The following is a 17,755-nucleotide window of genomic DNA, read 5'->3' on the forward strand; positions in this document are numbered from 1 at the left end:
CCCACTCTTTCAAGTGGAGTTAGTTTCATTTTTCCAAAACCACATTCTCCTCCTCCCTTCCCTACCACCCTCCCTTCTCACCTTCTCCTAATTTTCTCAGGAGGTCTTTTATGTTGAGGTCCTTGGTCTTGCCTCATAATGAAGTGTCAGAATTTGCTGACTCCCCATGGGAAGCCTTACCCTTTCTGAGGAGAGGATGAGAAGGTGCAGGGTGTGTGTGTGTGTGTGTGTGTGTGTGTGTGTGTGTGTGTGTGTGTGTAGTGGAAACAGGGATAGCTATGTAAAATGAGAAAAGATTGTATTAAAAAAATCTTAATAAAAAAGAAAAAAATCCCATTAAATGACAAAAAACAAAAACATGGTATTAGCTTACCTTTAATTTTTACCTAAAAAAAAAAGCTTGTCTTTCAACTTGAAGAAAAAATGGACAAGATTTACCATGATCGTCATATACCTACCTGTTAAAGGATAAAAACAGCGACAATAAAGGATGGGGGAGATATGATAAAGGATAATCTGTTACAAGAACTTCAGGATTCAGACTTACTTGGGGTTGTCCAGGTCATACACCACCCGGTCTATGATGTCACACTGGTGTATTAGCCTCTCGATGTCTTGGGCAATCTTTGTCCTGAAATCATAAAAGACAAACTTGACAAAATTTACAATTATATGCCAAGGATACCAATGCACAACTTTCTCCAGAGTGAGTTTGGAGTGAAAGGGTATAAAATAGATAACTGTGTAAAATAAAAATAATCATTCTTTTACTTGTATACAAAAAGCTAACACAAAAATAAAAAAAAAAATAAAAATCAGTACATACCAAAGCTTGATCTTTAAAAGCTAACCACATAAATACAGCCACAGTAAAACCTTATAAAGACAGAGGGTGGGAGGGAAGCTAGCCTAGAGTATCTATTAGGCCTCTCTACACAGAAAGCATATGGACTAACTGTTAGGCAAGTAATTCTGTGTGCATAACTGGAGGTAGGACACAACTGGAGAGTTATGACATCCTGCAAGATTTTAAAACACGTGTATCTAGGAATTTAGCCCAAGAATCCAACTAGCAGTATGTTATGAAATATTGGTTGAAGGTATGTTACATGGGTTTATGCTGTGGAACATTTGTTTAATGGTGCAAAGATGTGTTGCATTCTTTTATGTTGCATTTGTTTAACTCTGTGAAGCTGTGTTACTCTGCCTGCCTAAAACACTTGATTGATCTAATAAAGAGCTGATTGGCCAAGAGCTAGACAAGAGAGAGAAAAAGATGGGGCTGGTAGGCAGAGAGAATAAACAGGAAGAAATCTAGGGAAGAGAGTGAGAGCGAGAAAAGGAAGCGTGGAGGATGCCAGGGGTCAGCCACTCAAGCACACAGTCAGTCACAGAGTAAGAAGGAAAGAAAGATATACAGAATAGAGAAAGGTAAAAGGCCCAAAAGCAAAATGTAGCTGACGAGAAACTGGAAAATTTAATTCAGAAAAACTGGCTAGAAACAAGCCAAGCTAAGGCCAGGGATTCATAAGTAAAAACAAGTCTCTGTGTACGTATTTGGGAGCTGGGTGACAGACCCCCAAAGAGAATTAATTAATTATAGATAGATAAATAAACAAACCAACTATAACAGTATGCTTGCATGTTCTGCAGATCCCCTTCCTGTGGGGGTGTGGGAGAAGAAAAGTGGGAAGGAGGGAAGCACCAGAAGGAACTAAGGTACAGCTGGGACAGAAAATTCAGACCTTAGCACAGATGCTGATTCCAGGCCAACTGGACACCAAGTCCTGGCGGCATTAATGCAAAGCCATCTCTCCAAGCGATTTTAAGATTTATTTTTATTATTAAATTGTGTGTATGTGTGCACACCCAATATTTTTACACCCCCCCCCAGTAACTAGCATTACTAGTAGCTGTAAACCGCCTGATGTGGGTGCTGGGAAACAAAATTGCGGCCTTTGCAAGAGTAGCATGTACTTTAACCACTGACCCATCTCTCCAGTCTCTAAAATGAGTTCTTAGAGAGGAAGTCCACTAAGTGAACTGATTTAACCCCTAACTTTGTTCACATTAGCTAAAGACAAACAGTAGAAATTAGAACCATGGTTATAGAACTATGAAAAGCAGCCTCAGAAATCCAAATTTCAAGACTCTTTAGCTTAGAAAGTTTGAAACTGCCACCTACACAAGGACGCTTTCCTATACTTAATGTCAGTGACATCCTTAGTCTTCAAGTGTCACCCAGAGACCCAGAGCTGAAGGCCACCATTCAGAGGCTGGAGAACCACTAGAGGTAAGGCCTTGAGGACAGAAGCTAGGTCACTGGGGGAAACACCTCAAGAGGATACTAAGAACCCCATCCCTTCCTCTCCACCCCTTCCAGCTCTCCTTCACTGCCACCATGAGATAAATAGTGTGCCCTACCTGCACTCCCTGGCACTGTGTCTGCTTTACCACAGGCACAGAACAGTCAACCCACCACAGACTAAAACCCCTGAAGACGCAAGCCAGAAGAAGCCATTCTCTGTATTCACTGTTGGTCACAGACATCGGTCACAGTGACAGAAAGCTGTAACAACAATACAACCTTAAGCTCTACACACGCTCAAAACTTGTCCTAAATGAAGACCTGGGCATTATGAAGAAAATATTAAAACGTGTGACAGTTAAACATAAAAAGAAACTAAAACACGAGAAAAGTGTAAGGCAAAAATTTCTTTATCTACTCAACAGTTAAACACAGTTTACTTTATAGAAAAATAACTCAAAACAGCCCCTTTGGATGTCAGTGTGGGGGTTTCTCAGAAAATTAGAAAGCAACCTTCCTCAAGACCCAGTAATACCACTTTTGGGTATATATCCAAAGGATTCTCAATTGTGCCACAAGGACATGTATTCAACAAAGTTCATAGCAGCATTGTTTGTCATAGCCAGAACCTGGAAATAACCTAAATGCCCTTCAACTGAAGAAGGGATAAGGAAAATGTGGTACATTTACACAACGGAGTACTACACAGCAGAAAAAATAACGACATCTTGAATTTTGCAGGCAAATGGATGGAGCTAGAAAACATCATTTTGAGTGAGGTAACCCAGACCCAGAAAGACAATTATCACATGTACTCACTCATAAGTGGTTTTTAAACATAAAGCAAAGAAAACCAGCCTACAAATCACAATCCCAGAGAACCTAGACAACAATGAAAACCCTAAGAGAGACATACATAGATCTAATCTACATGGGTAGTAGAAAAAGACAAGCTCTCCTGAGTAAATTTGGAGCATGGGGACCTTGGGAGAGGGTTGAAGGGGAGGGGAGAGGCAGGGCGGGAAGCAGAGAAAAATGTAGAGCTCAATAAAAATTAATTTAAAAAAAAAGAAGCCCAGAGTGACTTGTCAGGAGCACTGGCAATGGCTCTGAGTCCAACAGTCAAAGGAACAGTGTTGGCTGTTTGGACTGACTGTGTCTTTTTAAGACCTCCTCTTGGAGGTCCAGCACAGGGCAGCCTGATAACACAGCCTTAACTCTTCCTCACACATTCAAGAAGGGAAAGGGAGCTTCCCGCAGATGCTCAGGAGTCCCATCTCCCTCCAGTTTCCCAGCTTCTCCAGGGTCTTTCCTTGGCTGTGTGACAGTGTGGCTCCTTGGTTGTCCCTCTGAGTTGATCGGGTAAGAAGCTGTCAGCTGAAACTCTTAGCAATGAACCTTGGAGGAACTATAAACTTTCATGACCAGGAAAATCCTACTTAATGGTTGTCAAGGGCCTGATCAAGAATGCTTCATGACTCTGGAGAGATGGAAGATAAACAGTCATGTGAATGATAACAGCTTCTGAGTTAGCAAACTTCTCAATATTGCAAGGACTGTCACATGCTTCTGTCAGTCGAGCCTCAGTATCTCTGAGAGACTGGCAAAGCAGGTAATGTAACCCCCACGGACCATCAATGAAAATAAAAGAATGAGGGAAGAGCTCTAAAGAAAAGAAAAGGAAAGGAAAATAACTCAACACATACAAAATAGTCTATAAGGAAAAAAAGTAGTCTGGTAGTTCTTCTTCCTGTTGCTGGAAGGTGTTGCCACCCTGCACCTGCAGTTGGGAAGCAAGGAAATGAAGGCTGCTGTTCATCTCTTTCTATTCAGCCCAGGTCCCAGACCTTGGAAAGACACTGCCCACAGCAGAGGTGAGTCTCCCTCAATTAACTTAATCTAATCTCACAGATATGCCCAGAGGCTAACTTAATGTAAATGTATCTCACAGGCAAACTAATAGAATGTAAATAATTCCTCCAGAGCAGGTTCTCCTCTGTGGGATGGGGTGAGTGCACATGTGTTTCTGTATAACAGTCACACATGTATGCAAATGTCCATGCATATTCATCTGACACTGGGAACCTTCCATGATGTTCCCCCACCCTATTCCCCTATCCGCTGAGAGTTTACCAATACAGCTAGTCTAGTGAGGCCAGCTTGCTCTAGGGATCTGTGTCTCCTGACCACTGGAATTACAAGCAGGCCACTACACCACTCAGCATTTATGTGGAATCTCCATGGCAAGTACTTTAACCACTGAGCCATTTCCTCAGCCCTTCCTAAGAGGTTACAGACCCTATCAGGTTGACAATATTTACCATCACATCTAGTTTCAAAGATTAAATTATACTTTTGTTTCGCAATCCAGTTAGTTTCCCTGAGACCATTTGTATAGCTATGGAGTCCACTGAAGCCTGCAGGGTCAGCAATGGACACAGCTGAAGATAATGCTACCCCTTTCTAAATCTAGCAGTACAAATGGCTCAGCTGTATCTTGCCCAGATGAATGACATCCGGAAGTCCTGCTTCCCACCCTCTGACCTCATACTATCTCCACCCCCTTTTCCACAACGTTCCCTGAGCCTGAGGAAGGGACTGGGAGGAGCAGTGGGAGAGGACAGTAAGGCCCATGGGAAGAAGGAAGCAGTCTGCATGAGAATTCACAACTGTTCCATTCCCTGATTAAATGAAATGATAAATACACCATATTTAATTTTACTGTTATTTTGTCATTTACATTGAGTATATATATATATATATATATATATATATATATATATATATATGAAAACAAATCTTACAACAGATTTTTTATTTTGCAATTGGGTCAGAGACTTTTCAACTGAATTTTTTTATTCTATACTTAATTTTTGTTTTTAAAAGATTAAGATCAATACTACAAAGGCAAGAAAACAACAGAACTCCAAATAACACTAAAACATTCCTCACGATAATTTTTTTGAGCATGGGGTCTTGCTATGCTGCCCAAGTTAACCTGGCTCAGCCTCCCAAGTGGCTGGGACCACACAGGTAAGCATTATCATGCCTAGCTTACTAAGTAAATTTAAAGGAATGGCTTGCTTCTTTCTTCTGAAAGTAGCAAACCAATAAAGCTTCGTTAATTTGACACCTTTCATTTATAGTGTTACTAGATTCAGATAGGGAATCCATCACTTGCTTAGAGCAGGCTGAAAGAAAAAAGGCAACTGACATGAGCTAACTAAAGTCAGCATCCTCAATGTATTTCAGCTGCTTAGAAAGCATTTCTGAGAGCTTTCTAAGCAGCTGCTCGCTAACCACATTTGGCATTTCTGACTTGAATGTAAAACTTTAAAGCCTTAAGACGATCGAGCTGTAAGGGCCAGCGAACATCTCCTATAAAGAAAGGAGAGTATTTTAGGCTGGAAAGCCCCAGGATTTCTCTCACAACCCTCCAGTTCTGTCACTGGATGGGAGGTCCCGAGGCCATCAAGTGAAGCATTAAGTAGTACCACATGCTACGATAAAATGCACAGCTGGGGCTTAAAGAAGCTTGTATTCCAGGATGTTCAGAGGCAACAGCAAGGCCTCCTTTTCAGTACATGCTACACTTCTAACAACGGGGTATCAAAAACTGACCAGACGTCATCTTTTAAAACTCACCAGAAACAGTTCAGAGACACTAAAAAGATTTATAAAGGTTTTTGGCATGTCGAGGCTGCTAGCAACAATTTCTAGATGTATTTTTGGCACATGAAATATCACCTCACTTAGTGCCTTTGTGAATAAGGAATTCTCACTTTTTATTTCCAGCTAAACTGCCAAACAAAAGAATGTATCCTTATTGCTTCATTTACAGCATATTTTAAAAGCATGTCTAAACAAAGTATGAATAAAAAATTATTAAATACTGCTAAGATAGTATTTATTCAAACATCATTAAATAATCCTTCATACTTTTAGGTGCAATCTAAACCAAGTTTCTACATTATATCAGGTACGTATTATTCTTTCATTTAAATAAGTAATATGCTGGCAAAATAAAGTAAGTCCATAAAATTACATTAATTAAGTATCATGGTGTCCTCTGCACTTGCTGAGAACTGACAGAGGAAGGAGTAGACTCCTTGTCTCAGACTCGAGCGCCCTCAGAGATCCCTTGTCCTGGTGCAGGTTGATACCCTGACCCTGTGACAAGAAAGGAGACTAGCAAATAACTCAAGGGTAGTAAAAACTGCACCCTTGAGAACAGCTGTAGGGAAAACACTTCCAATAGGTCACTCACTACTGTTTACCCCAGACTACAGAATGCCTGAGGTCACTAGAAGGAGGACACTACCTGGGACTCTAAATTGGTCCTACAGCTCACTGTTTCAGCAAGGCCTCTCTGGCCATTTCTGCTGGATGTTCTAAGTGCCTGACTTGATGTTATCTATCTGCTACTTGCTATGTATTCTTTTTCTTGCTATACACCCAATGAACTAAGTCATTCAAAATCCAAAGTATAGCAATCATAGCTGATTCTCCAGACACAACTATCAACAGGGGCAATTTCAAAGCAACACAAAGCATCCCAACCAACGTACCTTTAACTTGCAGCAATCGTTTTCCTAGAGACCCCAGATAGAATTTGTGAGTATGCCTTAGGAGGAGGAAGAGATCTGCAGCTCACCTTTGTACACCATAAGGCCTTTCTAAAATGGGCTCTTTGAATGGAGGTGGAATGTGACCAAAATAATCAGGATAAGCCACCTCTGAATACTCTGGAACAGACTTCGTGCTTTTCACAATCTCGATATAGAGGTCTGGGTCGTGCAGCGTTGGTCCATCAGGGACTTCCACAGAGGAGGCCTGCTCGACTGACGAGTTGGACTCGCTATCTTCATCATCTTCAGTTTCAACTCCAGTACAACAAAGCTTCCCAAGCTGGACCGTCCGCCCTTCAAATAGAGTACTTCCGCACGTAGCCACCTGTGGACATGCTTTCGTGCACGAGAGGACCGAGAGAGGGAGACCACAGTCCTTCCTCGGGCCTACTTGGGAAGGACTGGTCTGCAAGGTGATCCGGTCCAAGGCCTTCACGATGTCACTGCTGAAGCTGTGAGCTGAGGAAGCAGTTCTGTTCTGACCACCACTGCCCTTGCCATCTTCCTTGGCTTCCTCGCCCTTGGGAAACATCTTCTCCTTCAGTACAGCTCCTTTCTTTACACTACCTGAGTTTCCAGACGCTTCCTCTCCAGCCGTGGGAACAACAATAGGGCCTCGGACTTTCCCCTCAAACACAAGAGATTTGGGTTCCTTGGAGATTAATTCATAGTCCTGTTTAAGAAAAAAAATAAGTTTAACCTGTTATCTGTCAGTATGCTAATGCAAGTAAGAGCATGTTTGTTTCACATACTACTTCAGAAACTTCACACATTTTTCTCATCTCCATAAGCTACAGGCATGCATATGGTGCACATACATAAAGGCAGGCAAAGCACTCACACACAAGGAAGGAAGGAAGGAAGGGAGGGAGAGAGGGAGGGAGGGTTAAATGAATAAACAAACAAACAGAGGCTGGGAGACCACACAACAATAGAATGCCTGCTTAGTGGACATAAGAACCTGAGTTCAATTCTCTCCTGCCCTGCAAAAAATAGCTTCCAAATGCCACCTACAAATGACATTCATTTTACTTCCACCCAGCAACTGAATAACCAGGCTTTACACATTGGAACAAGGTGGATGTTGGTCAGGTGCAGACACATCTAGCTGTCACAGACTTCAATGGTTAATACTGAAAGCAACTAATTTCACATATACTTAATATCATACGATATACCAGGAATTGACTCAATGACGGTTGAATAAAATTCTTTCGAACACTATTAAAAGAACCAATAAACTTTTATAATTCTCAATATTTCTTCTTACTATTCATACATATATTTCAAACTCTGAAATTTAAAGTGAGAAAGACAGTCAAATGCCGGAACAACTAACTCCTTTGGCAATAAATTCAGTTATATAAAAAAAAACAAAGTGCTATTTCCCTAAATATAGGACTAAATTAATTAACAACCTATAACTTAATGGCAAAATTCACAACACACTAAAAAATGTACACATTGCCTTACTTACTTGAAATAACACAGTCCCAGTGCTCTGACTCAGACACACGTGTCTTTACTTGCTACACTTACTGTCCTTGCTGTTCTTACTCAGACCCTGGGAAAGGGCCTTCCAACTCCCACAGGAGGAGAACTACTGATCTAAATCTAACCCTGACACCAATTATACAATTACTCCCACACCAAAGCAGTAATTTTTATAGCATTATATATTCCTATATGCATATAATTATAGGAAAATAGGTGAAATCATTATATGCTAATCAATTCCCACCCAAAACCACTATAACACTACTGGTCTGCCTTGATTTAAAAAGTATTTATCTTCAAACGGTTCAAGTGAAACCAAACACATAAAAAGAGTAACTCAACAGTTGTTCTAGGTTAAATGAGAGAAAAACTTAGCCACTCCACACTCTGCCCCCAAATACCTCTTCCCAGCTTCCTCCTTCCCCCACTGCTTCCCACTTGACCTCCCTGGCCCACCCCCACTATTTTCTCCCTGACCCCTGACCTCCTTCCATTATTCTCAGCTTCAAAGTTCCAATGAACTTCAAACCTACAGGAAGAGCAGAGAAAGAGGAAGCAGGAGCTCATCTTTTTCACTGTACCCCAAGATCCTAAGTTTACTCCCAAAGACAAATAAAAAACTGGTAAATAGTTCTCATTTATGTCTCATAAACTCACTGCAATCTTTTTCTTTAATCTACTGTGATTAAGGATATGGGATCTGGAGAGCAACAACATTTATAGCAAAAGCTACTCAAATCTTAGAGCTCATTCTGTGTAAAGCTGGCCTCTGAGCTCATGAGATCCACCTGGCTCTGTTTTCCTGGTGCTGAATTAAAAATGCATGCTACTATGTCCTGCCAAACTCACACTCTAACATCAGATTTCAGAGCCCAGCACAGTCACTACAGAGAGAATAAAAACTACAGCTCCTGACTGTTGACAGCTCAGTCACCCTGGCTGGTTGTATAACCCAAGCTGAATAACTCTATCTCAGTAAGTGAAAAATTGAAACGCTAACACTGACAACCCAGATTTCAGGGCTGCGTTTGATCTCTCCCTGTCCTAACCGCTGCCATGTTACACAGTAGGTACCAAGGGAAAAGCAGAGCTGCAGAACTCCTCAGCACTGCTAAAATGGGCAGAAGTAACAAGGAAGACTACAGTGTGATTTTACAATGCAATTTTAAGAATATAAAAAGTGATTAATCAAAGTGACTATATAAAATACATTAATATTAATAAAATATATGTAAATATAAAAAGTGATGAACCAAAGTGACTATAAAATGTAAAAACTAGCCCAACGCTCTTCCTTCTTACAAGCCATTGACTCAGCTCAAAATGTCCTATCACGGGGCTGGAGAGATGGCTCAGCAGTTAAGAGCATTGCCTGCTCTTCCAAAGGTCCTGAATTCAATTCCCAGCAACCACAGGGTGGCTCACAACCATCTGAAATGAGATCTGATGCCCTCTCCTGGCCTGTAGGCAGACACACAGACAGAATATTGTATACATAATAAATAAATATTTTTAAAAATGTCACTATCACAACCCAGTGTCATTCAGGAAAGGAAGATGAGTGTGGCTTTTCAGAAATGGTCTGTATTTATACCTGGAAATCATCAATGAGCTCAGGAAAAAGGTGCTCGTACATCTTCAGTTCTTCTACTGTGCGTCCTGGTACTTGCTGGGGCTTTAACTTGTTAATATCTGTTTCAATATCATCATTCTGAAATAATATATCATTAGTATAAAAACACAAAAATTTTAGAGAATATATTTTATATTTAAAATGTCCCAAGATATTATTATTATTCATGATTAGCAAATAATCACTAATAAAATTTATATTCGATTTAAAGGTAAATCAGTTCTTTTAATTAGTTACAGATTATCACTGCTGCTGATTTTGTTGTTTGGCCATGATTAATCTTCATGCAGCAGACAGTTTTCAGGCTCATCAAGATAAAAGTAAAATAAAAATAAAGATCACGTATGTTCTCTTTAATGTCCCTGTTTTTTGGCTGTAAAGTAAAACTCAAGAAAATTAAATTGAAAACATTTATACATAACAAAAATGGTGACAATGTATCTAGCATTCGCTGGCAGGAACTACACTATCCTCTAAGTCACTCTGCACAACCCCATGAAATAGGCTTATTTCATCTCCGCCATCTGACCGAGGGCGGGGAATGGTGCGCACCAAACGATAAGGAGCAGGCAATCAGACAGTCTGGCGTGAAGAATTAGTTCCAGAGGTTCCGGAGTTTACATTATAGCCAGTGTGACACTGGAGTAGAGAAAGACCAGCACACACTCTCACACTCCGTACTCAGCAGACCCTCTGCACACCCCACTGTCACCGTGCACACTGCTTCCTGCAGTCCAGGAAATAAAGAAGTGGTGCGAGTGCCCAAAACCCAACTCTAGGGAAAGGAGAGAGGGCTTCAGACGTGTCGTGTCCTCAGACAGACGGGCGGGCTTCATGGCAGGAGGGCAAGCGTCAGCTCACCCAGCACCCTCAGTGAACTCAAAGAGTCTTAACAATTGACCGCACACAAACTCATAACTTCCACAGATGGGTAAGAAGACATAGAAAGACCAGTTAGTAATTTTCAAGTGGGGCTCATTTTTAATTTCCTTTTTATCATACTGCCATAATAAACTACTTAATTTCAATCCTAAAGCAAATTTATTTTACTATATTTAAATCCTTTCTATATAGTACCTAACTATATATGAACATTAATGAGTAATCTTAAGGAAAAATATATGATATTTCCCAACATTCTATATTTGAGAATTCACTTTTATTTACATTATCAATAAATAAGATTTTGTAATTACTATTGATAACAGATTGGTTTTGCCAGATGGTAGTGGCGCATACCTTTAATCCCAGCACTGGGGAGGCAGAGGCTCTCTGAGTTTCAGGCCAGCCTGGTCTACACAGAGAGTTCCAGAACAGACAGGACTACGCAGAGGCATATGGCTCACAGACTCTTCAGCTGCATAGCTCGGGGAGCACAGCCTTAGCTTTATAGTCCCTCGGTTCAGCACTCTCCTCCTAAGAATCGTGACGTCAGCACTAAGCACCTCCACTACAGACTACATTCCCAGTGTCTTTACAACCCCAAAAGATTGCTGACAGAAGAAAAGGCCTTCTGGAATAAACTGTCATAGCATTCTCAGGCTGCTTTCCTCAGAGTCCTTACGTTCCCAAAACTAAGTAGAAAGCTTAAAAACTTTTCCTCAGGAACAATGACACATTACATTAGGGCTGTTTTCAAACCAATAGATTCAGCTACAAGAGAAAGACATGGATAAACATTTTATCTGTAAAACTATGCACCAGAAAATCTGTTTGAAAGCTGATATACACAATTTATAAAGTTTACTAATGATAAGAATGGACCAACCTTAAAACTTTGATCTAGGTCATCTTCATTTTCGACTTCATTTTCAGCTTCTAAATCAGCGTCATCATTGTCATCACTCTCGTCTACTACGTCGTCCACTGTGGGAGGGAACACACTGCGGGTCAGTCAGAGCCAGGACATAAGGCAGACGTGCACAGCGCACACACAAAGAATTCCAATCACCAAGAAAAAGCAAGATGATTTCTCTTTATAACTGAATTATTATGTTCATCTACTCAACAGAAACTTTTTTGTTCTTTGACAATTACATATATTTGGTTTTTTGATGTTGATGTTTTCTTTTTATATTCCTTACTAAAAACATCTGTAAAGATAGCTCAGCTCTAGAAACCTGAGAAAGTATGTGGAAAGTATGTGTTTCTGAGCCCTAAAAGTTAGAAACACTACAAATTAAATTAAACATTTCACTGCTGATGTTCTCAGTTACAAATATAATAAAGCCTCATGTTACAGTAGCCCAGATGAGGCAGTATGATAAACCTGAATGACTCACTTCACTCCTTTGCAATTACTTATTTCCATGACCATGTGTTACAAAGTAGGAATTTTTTAAAGATATAATTCCTACCATAAAGGAGGAATACCATGGGAAAACCAGGCAGACAGTAAGTGGCTGCAAATCACATAAAGCTAAGAGATGACCACTGACCATTTCACAGGGCAGCACCTAAAGGAGACCTAGGGGCAAGGTAGTGACATTATAAAAGGAAGTAAGAAAGTGAGATGACAGGCCATTGGGAAAATAAATACGACTGACATGTAGAGTATGCTTGGTAAATTTAAGTAAGAATGAGATGGGATGAGGAGTACACGTCAGCTAAGTCAGTTAGACTCAAACCTACAGAATATAAGATGGAATTTCCAAGAAAAGAATGGCTTGATACAACTTGCATTTCCCGGTTTGAGAGGAGAACATGAGTGAAGCAAGGCCAACCAGGACGGACAGGTAAGTGTCTAGGCCAATGCAAGACTAAGGGAATGAAGGAAAAAGGCTTGAAGAAACACTCAGGGAGTTCCATGAAAAGGGCGTGGAGCGTAGCTGTGGGGAGACAGGAGGAAAGCATCAGGCTGCTCACAGAGTAACAGTGCTTTCAGTGCACATGGAAGGACTGAGAGCCACTTTTCTAAGCTCCCTGGCATCTGGACCCAGTGTGGCGTAGACAGAGATTACTGACTGCTCCCAGCAGTACAGTCCTGCTTTGCCTAATGTTAGTAACAGAACCCTTGCATTTGAGTGGAGGAATTCCAGCCCCGACTCAATAGTGACATCAACTTCTACGGATAATTCCAAACCAGTGTAGTATGATGCAAACTGATAAACATACACCCCAAATCAGTCGTATTCTCTGGAAGAGAGGAGAAAGCCGTCCCTTGTTGCGTACTTTCTTACAAGAAGCTACAAATGATCTCTGACGGCCTACTCCACTGAGAACCACTAACCACAAACCACTCGCCAATCAAGCAAATGAGTGAAAGCCTTGGTCTCTGACCTAGAACTGCTCAGCTAAGGTGTCCATCTTCCTCTCCTCCTCTGTGAAGTGTGGGCACCAGTCTCACATGGAACTCTAACAGCAGCTCGATCTGTCTTCACTAACACTGATATCAAATGGCTTAAATTTGGGGGTGCAGAGAGATTTTATAAAAATAAAAGCTAAAAAAGAAGGTATCACAGCACATGCAACAATCTGGATCTATTTATCTTGAGACCTAACAGCAGTCTCTCATGGATGCAGTGGAAAGAACTGACATATGGGAAAAGAATAGGAGCAAACGCTCTTCAGGAAAATATGCACTAAATTCAACAAAAGCCTATCGCGAACAAGAAAAACACCACTTCAACAGTTCAGGAAAACACAGTTCCGATTTGGAGAAAAAAAAAATGTCCTTAATTTGCGGCCAAATGTTCCAAGTATTTTCCTTTGGGTACATGCTGCAAATGTGAAACTTCACACAGCTTCAGAGCATCTGAGACTCTCTCATGGCGTTGCACTGGTAATGACTAACTACACCTTCAGCATACAATCAAAACCAGTGGCTAGAAATCAAAACTGTCATTTGCTTTCTTGTCTATATTAACAACAGCAGTGCAGGGAACAATTTCTACATGTCTCTCTGATAGCTTAGTAAGGCAAATACAGGGCATCCCTGGGATGCCTCCACTAAGGGAATGGGCCAGCAGCTCCTAAAGGACTTAGAAACTATAAACACTGTGCCTATAAACATGGTCCTCTTCCCCTCTTCCCCTCTTGCGTTGTGTATAAGATCTACAGGTATGGATATATATGTATACACAAATACATTGTTAGGCAGTACATGATATGCTGTGTGTACTGCACACACAGGTTTATATACGTGCAGATACAAACACAAAAAACTTCTATATTTTACTCATTTTTCTTGTGTACCTGGTGTTATTAAATTTTGTTTGTCATGGTTTCCTAGGTAACACTGTAACAATAACCACCACAGTTCATACATCTCACCCTCTCAATAGGTAAGTCCTTTCTTTCTCTATCTTTCTCTACTGACTTAGTTAATGATTTGAGATACATCTTTTAATATTTCATTACTATTTCTGAGGCATGGTATAGATAAAATTTAGTAATATGTTCAAAATAACTGTCAATTTCCTTAATAAACTTTATCTAGAATCTATTCATGATATTTACTGAAACAATTGGTTCCCTTATTTTGACCTACTAATAATATATTTCACCCATTTTAATATTAGAGTAAACTTCATTTCTTAAAAATAATCAAGATGTGCTACATAAATAAACACTGCCCAGTTCAATTTGCTCTATTTAGAATGTTCACATTTGTTTTGATCAGCACGACTTGGCTGTGGGTTGTCTCCAGGAACCCTTACCAGGTTTTGCTTTCAGCGTCATGCTAGCTTCTAAACTTTTCTTTTTTTTTTCTATGCTCTGGAAAATAAAGCATAGGAAAAGCCCTTGAAAGTTGAGAGAACTAATCTATGACATCAACAGTTGATATCACCAAACAAACTTGACTACATACTTCATTTGAGGCTTTTTTACTATTCCAGTCAATTTTAGTCAATTTTATGTCCCTAAAATACTATTTCAATTATATATTCAAATGTATTCTTAAGAGTGTTCGCTCCGGCAAAATTCTGATTTAGATTACGTAACCAGGGAATTAGGGGCACATTTATTCATCCACTGACTACTCACGGAGGGCAGGTTGAACTTCACTGGATGGAGCAGCACCTGTGTGGTCCAGCACAGATACAATAGCATGGCTGTACTGTCTTACATTCGCTTCCTTCTGGATCTATACTCCATGTAAACAGTGCTTCTGCACCTCTTTGGGGAAATGTACACATTTCCTAGTTTCCTTTCAAGCTGTCTAACCTACTGCTTTAATCTCCAAACAGTATCTGCTTTTTTACTCAATGTAAGGGTCCTGATCTTTTCATACAATTTTGTTGTTGTTGTTGTTTTTGACTTTTTGTTTAAGATAGTGTCTCACTGCATATGTCTAATTGGCCCAGAAACCACTTTGTATGATGTAGGAGGTCCTTCTGTATTTGTGTTGCTTTTATTGGTTGAATAAAGAAACTGCCTTGGCCTTTAGATAGAAAAGAGCTTAGGTAGGTGTAAAAAAGAGAACTAAATTCTGGGAAGAAGGGCAGTGTGACAGACATCATGGTTCTCCTGCCCAAGAAGGACGCTGGTTAGACTCATGCCGGTAAGCCACAGTCAAGTGGCGATACACATTAATGGAGATGGGTTAAGCTAATATGTGAGAGTTAGCCAATAAGAGGCTAGAGATAATGGGTCAGGCAGTGTTTAAATGATTATACTTCCTGTCTGATTACTTTGGGTGTAAGCTAGCCAGGTGGCCGGAACCAAAAGCAGGCCCTCCCTCCATCAACAGTAGACCTGGCTGGCATCAAATGCAAAGATCTGCCTATCTACGCCTCTCAACTGCTGGGATTAAAAGCCCCACCACAGCAGCCTTTAATAAGAAATATTTTGTCTGTTTAGATTTACTATCAAAAGTGATATGCTTGTTCATGTTTCACAGTCAGATCTCTCAAGGGTTTGTTATTCGTCTCTGAAACTACCTTGCTTTTACATAGCAGTGGTGGGTTCACTCAAGAAAAACAAAGACTCTCAAAGTTTTACCCATAATGACACAGGGACAGGCTCTAACATCACCTGTGTGTTCCTGTGGGCCAATGGGGTCAGTATAAATACCTCTGTTGAGGAGGTTACATATGAAAATGTATATTTCTGCAATTACCATTTTAGAAATGTAAGAATTGTTATTAGGAAATCTATCAACATGAAATGGATTTGTTCATGTAGAAGGCTCTGTTTATGGTAACGACATACATTATAAGCCTTGTACTAAAAGTGGTTATTACGTCATGGTGACAAGGTAGCCACTGTCAGGTGTTACAGAGTGGGCAGGTTGTAGCATTTTGTACAGCTGCTCTTCTGTGGGGCCCTCTGCATTCTCAACATCTAAACTCGACTGGCTGCAGCATACTCCAGTAATCACGTCAGAAAGGGCTTAAGATGCACAGCTCCATACCCACATATGTAAGAACACACCACCTTTGTGATGGAAGCTATAAAGGTTCAGAAACCTCAAATCAGAACTGATCCTTCAGATAGATCTCCATAGATGGCACTTCACTACCTTTTGGTACTTACTAATCAAGAAGGCAAGTTCTGACTCCAGCTCCACCCACTCAACAAAGGTGTACCCTTATAACCACCCATGCAATTCAAAGAAATCTAAGGAGGAAAATAGGAGCTAAAACAGTACTGTTGTGATACTGAGCTATTCCATTTTGTCCTGAGGTCGTGATGGTTCCCAATGCCCCTGGGATTTCCTGGGTGACAGGAATGTCTTCTGTTCTAATGAGAGGACCCTTGGTAGAACCCTAGGTAGCTTCAGGATGGAGGCTGGTGACATGAACTTCACACCTGTTTCTCAGCCTCTAAGGAGGAAAGAGGACCTACAAACTAATTAGTCATCAACAGTCAATGGTTTAGTTGACCATGCCTATTTTATGAGGCCTCCATAAACTTTCTAAAGAATGTGGCTCCGAGAGCTTCTGGGCTAGTGGACACAAAAGACACCAGGAGAAGGATGTGTCTGCAGGAGCATTGATCCTATGCTGCGCTTCCCATTAATGTACCTGAGTTATGTCCTTTATAACAAAAAATGTACAGAGTGTTCCTGACTGGTGTGAGCTGTCCTAGCACGCATCTATATCTAGCAATTGATCAACACTGCCAGTGATGTGGTAATGCCCTAACATCTTTATAGTCAGTCACTCCAAAACAGAGGAATCCTGGACATAGCAGCTGTCTAAAGGGGAGAGTGTCTTGTGAGATGGAGCTTTAGTTCTGTGGTGTCCATTCAAAGTCAGGTAGTCAATAAAATGAGAATGCCATCTCAGCATCCAGAGTATCAAATTTGTTGATAGTATAGACAAGAAACAGTCCAGACCTGTCCCAGAGGAGGTCACATTTTAGCCAAGGAGGCAAACAAAAAAATAATTCTGATACACTAGAAAGTACAGAAAACAAAATGAGAACATCCTCCTTGGCGCAAGACTCTTCATCAGACTCTTCCCATCCCACACTGATGAAGGCTTGTGAGTTAACAAATAAATGCATTTCTAGTTTAGTGATTCGTCAAGTCTGAGACACACACCGGAAAGGAGCCCACAGGAGAGTATCACCTTTCTCGTGTTTTCCATGCCTGGTGAACTCACCACACTGCAGGTAAACTTCTGCTATCCCATAATTTAGACTCTGACTAAACATCACTATGAGGAAATAATTCTATTTCCTCCCTGTTGTTACTTCCTTCTGCATCATACAAGAGTTTCCAAGCCTTCTACCAGCGAGGAC

The 17,755-nt window shown here is 40.6% G+C and overlaps 1 protein-coding gene across 7 annotated transcripts in view; it reads right to left on the reverse strand.

Annotated features, from left to right (window-relative positions):
• Positions 1-17,755, reverse strand: part of Agtpbp1 (ATP/GTP binding carboxypeptidase 1) — a 115,873-nt gene that overhangs the window by 43,242 nt on the left and 54,876 nt on the right. For all 7 annotated transcript variants that reach the window (XM_085699639.2, XM_085699634.2, XM_085699635.2 and 4 more), the window contains 4 exons: positions 11,835-11,932; positions 10,028-10,144; positions 6,963-7,609; positions 548-631 (listed from right to left, as the gene is read on the reverse strand). In XM_085699639.2, coding sequence (XP_085555765.1) covers positions 548-631; positions 6,963-7,609; positions 10,028-10,144; positions 11,835-11,932 — 946 coding nt within the window. The remainder of the gene's footprint in view (positions 1-547; positions 632-6,962; positions 7,610-10,027; positions 10,145-11,834; positions 11,933-17,755) is intronic.

The sequence above is a fragment of the Myodes glareolus genome, chromosome 14, assembly GCF_982192425.1.
Source record: "Myodes glareolus chromosome 14, mMyoGla1.1, whole genome shotgun sequence".
Classification (NCBI taxonomy): Eukaryota; Metazoa; Chordata; class Mammalia; order Rodentia; family Cricetidae; genus Myodes; species Myodes glareolus.